Here is a 7,292-nt window from a genome sequence, read left to right on the forward strand (position 1 = left end):
GTTTAATTGGTAGGCTTTATGCTTGATAATTCAGCTAAGCTCTTTCTCTGCACAGTCTAAGGCTAATTTGGAATGCTTTCAGGCTCAAACATGCCCAGGAAATGTCCTTGTCTCATCTGATTTTCTCCAAAAAGTGATTAATTTATAAGAATTAACAAGATTAATTAGTAAGAAATTGATAGCACAATTAGGAAGAGGCCCAGACAGCTGCACAGACCACAACCTTCCTCCCTTTCTGCTCAGCTTCCCCTGAGACATCTCGGGCATGATCTCTCGGGCTCTGTGGGGCTGCACACAGCAGCGGGGGGACTGACGGCCACCACCTCCCTTTCTTGCAGCCTGAATGTGGACTAATGCTGAGTCCTTAAGAGGCCGTGAAGCTGGTATAGTAAGTAGACGGCGAAGCTGCATTTACAGTATGCTTTTGCTTTCTTACAAACAATTCAGAAGCCTTGAAGTGCATTAGAAGAGAATGTGCAGAGCGCTCCGACTGTCTTCTCCGCAGCACCCTCCCTCCCGGACACCCTCAGCTGCCTCTCACCCCACACACTCCGTTACCTTTGTGATTCCTGTCAAAATGCTAAAGCAGTAATTCATGGCCGAACAGTTCCACTGCACAAAGGTTTGCCTCAGCGCTCATGCTCTACCCGCATTCCCTCTAGCTTCATTACGCAAATTAAGGAAGTACTTTATAATTTTTTTTTCTTCTTGTTCTGGTAACAACTTGCAGGCAACCCCTAAGTGTACCCTTGAGCTGTATCCTTCTGGCTGAGTTTGTTCAAAGAAAGACTTTTGGCAAATTGTCCCTTTCACTCCTCCGAGGGCCGCTCTGGGGGATCTTCTCTCTGTGAATCTGGGCTATCGGTGTCTGCTTCACTCTCAGCCACCCACGGACACTCGTGAACGCGGGCGGCCTTACTCTCCTTTGCCTCCACGCTAGCGGTAGCCTGGGCTGTGCTGCGACTCCCTCCCACCGCCTCTTCTTCCAGAGAAACCTGCCTCTCACTGGGGCTGACGGGGTCAGAACTTAACTTGCAGCCTTCTTGGGGCATAGCCTCAGCCTCCACAGCGCACCTGGGCCCTCCTCCTTCAAGGGCGTCCAGTCTGGAAGCCCCCGCCGTGAGCTCCCTCTCCGTGGGCTCCCCGGCCTCCGCTGGCTCCTCTAAGGGGCCTGGGGCCCTGGCGCCCTCGCTGAGCCCCCCGCAGGCTGGCTGAGCCTCTGCAGACACCCCCAACTCTACCCCACCAGCCTCAGCCTCGGGAGAGGGAGGATGGGCCTCCCTCTCACTGACCTCACTTTCTTCGCTGTTGACCTGACTAGAGGCAGCTGCTTGATTGGTCTCTGTGTAGATTTGGGTCGTTTCCTCTTCTTTTTCAATTTCTTGGGGAACAAGGGTCTCCTTACTTGTATCTTTTTCAATCTCAGGCGTGGCAGATTCCACTGGTACTTCAGTGGTCACCGTCAACAGATTTCTGAGCTCTTTCAAGGAGCCCAAGGCGGAGGTGGGCTCTGGCTTTTCCTGGGTGGGTTCTTGGCCCTCGTGAGTCTCTCCAAACTCCAGCTCTGACGAGTGTTTGCCCAGGGCTCCTGCTGTATCTTCTGCAGCCACAGGATTCACAACAGGGTCATCTGTGCTTGAAATGATGACCTGCCCGTCCCCATCTGGGGGCGGGCTGGGCACAGGGCAACAAAGGCTTTCTCCTTTGGCCAATGGACTAGGGACCCCTGGCTGTTTCTTTTCCCCTGACTCCTGGAATACCTCGTTACTCAGGATCTCACTATCTGGAACTCCTGGCAGAATGGCCGAGGCTCTCCTGGCAGGGCTGGCCTGGTTTGACCCTGCAGGAGTTTTTAGATCAGTTAAGCTGGACACGCTTTCACTGGGCAAGGCCATGTTGTCTTCAAATAAATTGTGTTTCTTCAGGATAGCAGCTTCCTTTATCACTGAGGGATACCAGAAAACAAAACATAATGTTAACACTCTGCCCTGGCCAACCTGGATTTTCCGATTTTTATCCAGAAGCCAAACTCCCCTCCCAGCTTTTCTGGCCATCAAAATTTCCCAATTTCAAGTTCCAGCTTACATCCACCCTCTTCCAGGTAGTCTTCCCTGATGACCAGAGCCTACAAACTTGTTCCAAACCCTGAAACTCTGTAATGTTCATTCATTCATTCCTTCACTCATTTACTTCTTCAGACAGCACACATTTACTGGACATCAGCTATGGAACAGACCCTGAGAATCCAAAGATGAATAAAATATGGCCTTGGCTTTCAAGGAGCTCAAATCTATAGCAGCATGATCTGTATCACCCATGGAGGCCCCCATCACATTTCATTAGCTGCTAGTATGTGTGGCTCCAGTTTGCCTACTTTGACTGAACTCCTTTAGGGCAGAACAGGCCTTAACTTTCTCTGCTTTTACTCAAAGTCCAGTCCTGAAGGTGTAATGGGTCCTCAGTACTGAGCATGCAGAGAGAGCTCTGTTGACCTGCAGTGTCCAAACTGAAGGCCTGTGTACCTCTAACTCAGCCCTAGAGGCCTTGAGAGGAGTAAAATCAACAACAACAACCAGCAGCTGACATTTTTGACAATCAGCCTCCGCCTCTGGCTGTGCAGGTTGTACAGTGCCCAATGATCTCACACCCAAGGGGGTGCCATTCACATCAGAGACAGCATAGATGTGGGTATTCAGCGTAGTAATTTTTCAGCAGGCAGCAGTAGCATGTCCTGCTCGAACCAAATCAGTATATCGTGACAATTTCTTTCTGCGGTACGTGGGCCTCTCACTGTCGTGGCCTCTCCCGTTGCGGAGCACAGGCTCCGGACGCGCAGGCTCAGCGGCCACGGCTCACGGGCCCAGCCGCTCCGCGGCACGTGGGATCGTCCCGTGTCCCCTGCATCGGCAGGCGGACTCTCAACCACTGATCCGCCGGGGAAGCCCTCGTGACAATTTTTTGACAGAGAGCAGTCGGGTGTCTGGAGGAAGGGAACCTTTTTCTAATTTGCCCAAAGGTGCTATGGTGGACCAGCAGTGGCCTTGACTGAGCCCTTCCTTTGTGCAGATACTGTGCTGACGTCTTTATAGTCCTTATCTCACTGGATGAGCTACCTGGACCTGGGGCTTGTGCTTGGCCAGCTTTCTTTGTGGAGGGGTTTTGGTGATGCTCTTGTGAAGACCATATATGTTTCAGGCCTATAGTTTTAGGGATGGCCCTCTCCAGCCTACTTCTATCAAAGTTTTCCTATCTACACTCCTATCCCAAACAAGGACTGATTCCATGGGACACTGGGTGCTGGAGTCTTAACAAGACTCACAGAGGACGGAGTCATCGCCCAGTGTCTTTCTCTCCAGCTGAGCGGAGGTGAGGAACGTGCTGAGAGAGCAGAGCGTCTGGGAAGCCCTGCTACTGAATCACCCCCTCCAGGCTCGGGAGGGGTGTGAGCCTGTGGCTGAGAAGTGAGCCCTTTTTCCTCTGTTCTGTCTGCAACAGCTGGAGGAAGATAGCTGTTCATGAGACACCCTGGGTTCAATCTCTCTAAGCCTTAGTTTTCTCATCTGAAAAATGAAGCTTGAAAATCTCATCTCACAGAGTCCTTATCTGGATTGAAAGAGAAATAATATCTAACGGGCCAGTGGAGTGTGAGCCAAATCATGACTGCTTAGGGGACGTCCCTTCTGTCCCTGTTCTCTGTCTCCCCAGCTCCTCGTGTCAATTTCCTCTTCCCCTTTCATTCCTGTTTTTTTTTTTTTTTAACATCTTTATTGGAGTATAATTGCTTTACTATGGTGTGTTAGTTTCTGCTTTATAACAAAGTGAATCAGTTATACATATACATAAATCCCCATATGCCTTCCCTCTTGCGTCTCCCTCCCTCCCACCCTCCCTATCCCACCCCTCTAGGTGGTCACAAAGCACCGAGCTGATCTCCCTGTGCCATGCGGCTGCTTCCCACTAGCTATCCACCCTACGTTTGGTAGTGTATATATGTCCATGCCACTCTCTCACTTCGTCACAGCTTACCCTTCCCCCTCCCCATATCCTCAAGGCCATGCTCTAGTAGGTCTGTGTTTTATTCCCATCCTATCCCTTCATTCCTGTTGATAAAACCTAGCTGGCCTCCCAGGGTCCACTCAGGGGTACTCCAGTCTATGTAGAGCTTTCTCCAGCACCAGGGAAACCTTCCTTACCTTTCAGAGTTTCATCAAGGAGGATCTGATGTAAAATCTCCTCGTAGACATTTTCAACATGGATCATATTGGTGTGATCTGCGAAGATGAACTGCTCATATTTTTGAAGCTCCTGTAGAGGAAGAGAAAAGAAGACAAAGGGGACAAAGCATGAGATGCCAGTTCTCAGAGGAGCTATGGAAAGGACGGCTGTCACTTGTGATGCCCTCTTGGAGGGCATCATACATTGGTCATTCCTCTTCCCTTTCCACAGGCACTATTCCCTGTACTGGGGACACGCTCTATGCCCTTCGAGGGGGCAGACACCAGAGATTCTGATCATCCCAAGGCCTTGTCAGTGGGTCTGGGGCCCTCCTTTTTTTCATCATAACCAACACATTTCCTCTCTCTCTGCTTCTGCTTTTTTTTTTTTAATGCTAAAAGTGCTTTATTAAGGTATAAGTTATAGCCAGAAAAATGCACACATTTTAAAAGTACAGCTCAGCCATCATCAAAAACTCTAGAAACAATAAATGCTGGAGAGGGTGTGGAGAAAAGGGAACCCTCTTGCACTGCTGGTGGGAATGTAAATTGATACAGCCACTATGGAGAACAGTATGGAGGTTCCTTAAAAAACTACAAATAGAACTACCATACGACCCCGCAATCCCACTACTGGGCATATACCCTGAGAAAACCATAATTCAAAAAGAGTCATGTACCAAAATGTTCATTGCAGCTCTATTTACAATAGCAAGGACATGGAAGAAACCTAACTGTCCATCAACAGATGAATGGATAAAGAAGATGTGGCACATATATACAATGGAATATTACTCAGCCATAAAAAGAAATGAAACTGAGTTATTTGTAATGAGGTGGATAGAACTGGAGTCTGGCATACAGAGTGAAGTAAGTCAGAAGGAGAAAAACAAATACCGTATGCTAACACATATATATGGAATCTAAGAAAAAAAAATGTCATGAAGAGATTAGTGGTAGGACAGGAATAAAACACAGACCTACTAGAGCATGGACTTGAGGACATGGGGAGGGGGAAGGGTAAGCTGTGACGAAGTGAGAGAGTGGCAGGGACATATATGCACTACCAAATGTAAATTAGATAGCTAGTGGGAAGCTGCCGCATAGCACAGGGAGATCACCTCTGTGCTTTGTGACCACGAGAGGGGTGGGATAGGAAGGGTGGGAGGGAGGGAGACGCAAGAGGGAAGAGATATGGGAACATATGTATATGTATAACTGATTCACTTTGTTGTAAAGGAGAAACTAACACACTATTGTAAAACAGTTATACTCCAATAAAGATGTTAAAAAAAAAAAAGTACAGCTCAATGATTTTAAATGTATAAATATACTCAGGTAACCATAACCCAGATCAAGACAGAAAACACTTCCATCACCCTCATACCCTTTTCTAGTCTACACTCCTCCCACCCCAAGAGATAAGCACTGATCTTGTGTCTATCACAATAGATTAGTTTTTCTTGTTCTTTAAAATTATATAAATGGAATCCTGTATTCTTTTTTTGTGTTTGTTTTTTGAGATTCATCCATGTTTCCACATGTAGCAATAGCTCATTCCTTTTTATTGATAAATAGCACTCATTATATGGGTAAACTAAAATTGTTATCTATACTCCTATGGATGGATATTGACTGTTATGAACATAACTGCTATGAATATTCTTGTGCATGATTTTGTGGATTTAGGACTTATTTATCTTGAGCGTACACGTAGAAGTGAGATTGCTGGGTTCTAGAGTAGAGGTATGTTTAACTCTCTTAGGATGGCATCCCTTTTCAGGTGTGGAGAATCTCTAGTCAAGGACTCTTCAGAAATGTTCTCCTCTTTCCCTCCAACTGGCCCTGGAACTCACTGATTCCATCTAAGGCAATCCAGGCGTCATGCAAAATCCTTTAACACTTCCTGCTTTCCAAGAGTCTCCACATGGCTTGCCTGTTATTGGTATGAGGTCAAGTCGTGGATCAAAATGAACTAAATCATATCCTAGTGATTAACTCAGTAATCCTTGCACCTGATGGTGCTGGAGGAGGGCTCCTGACACCTGGTTCTTAGAGAGCCAGGGACTTAGCAGTGGGATTCAATGCGATTTGCCTGGAGGGAGAAGATTTACAGCAGGTGATCAGAAGCCACCACATTCAGACAACTCTCAGTGCTAGGACTTGGGGGTCTGTAGCCCAGGACCAGATCACAGTGGGTAATAATGGGACCCCTTTACACCCACCCTAGGGAAAGCCACAGGACTGAAGAGACATGAGCTTCCATGATCTCAAGAGGGTCCGTGAGACAGGACAGACACACAGAAAAGTGCCACATGGGAAGAGCATTGCCCAGGAACTGGACACTGCCCTGGACTAGCTGTGGGACCCTAGGCAAGCCAGGTCACGGCTCTGTGCCTCTCTCTACCTCTGCAAAATGAGGGGCACAGGCTCGTGTCTGCAACGCCTTTCACCTCCCCATGTGGTCTTCCGCTCCTTAGTGCTCTGACTGTTATTCATCCCTCAGGACTGGGCGAAAACATGACTCTGGGAAGTCCTCTCTGCTCCCATAGGCAGAGTTGGGCATCCACCTCTGAACTCTGCTATCACACTTCCCCACAAGGCTTCTGCTGTGCTCAGCACAAAGTCCACTGTGTACCTGTCTCCTGCCTCTAGCCTGTGAACCCCAAGACAGCAGGGACACTGTCCTGGCACAGCGCCTGGATCGTATTTGATACACATTTTATATATGTTTGCTGAATAAATAAACAGGAGACCTTTAAACTTTCAACCAGCTAAATAATTCTATCATTTCTAATCATTTGTAGGGGAACTTATTGTGATGCATACAACTTTACAAAACAGGTCTTCTCTACTCAATTGATCAAACTGTGACATATATTTAATTCCCTGGATCCATTAAATTGGAATCCCTGAGGGTGGGTCTGGGAGAATCAGAATTTTTTTTTTTTTTTCCCCTGCGGTACGCGGGCCTCTCACCGCTGTGGCCTCTCCCGTTGCGGAGCACAGGCTCCGGACGCGCAGGCTCAGCGGCCATGGCTCACGGGCCCAGCCGCTCCGCGGCATGTGGGATCTTCC

At 48.1% G+C, this 7,292-nt stretch overlaps 1 protein-coding gene across 1 annotated transcript in view; it reads right to left on the minus strand.

Annotated features, from left to right (window-relative positions):
• Window positions 1–711: 711 nt before the first annotated feature.
• The window catches only part of NIBAN1 (niban apoptosis regulator 1), a 167,054-nt gene continuing 160,473 nt past the window's right edge, over window positions 712–7,292 (minus strand). The window contains exons 13-14 of the mRNA XM_024133786.1: window positions 4,194–4,305; window positions 712–1,945 (exon numbers count right to left, since the gene is read on the minus strand). Coding sequence (XP_023989554.1) covers window positions 810–1,945; window positions 4,194–4,305 — 1,248 coding nt within the window. The 3' untranslated portion in view covers window positions 712–809. The remainder of the gene's footprint in view (window positions 1,946–4,193; window positions 4,306–7,292) is intronic.

Source organism: Physeter macrocephalus, chromosome 4 (genome assembly GCF_002837175.3).
Source record: "Physeter macrocephalus isolate SW-GA chromosome 4, ASM283717v5, whole genome shotgun sequence".
NCBI lineage: Eukaryota > Metazoa > Chordata > Mammalia > Artiodactyla > Physeteridae > Physeter > Physeter macrocephalus.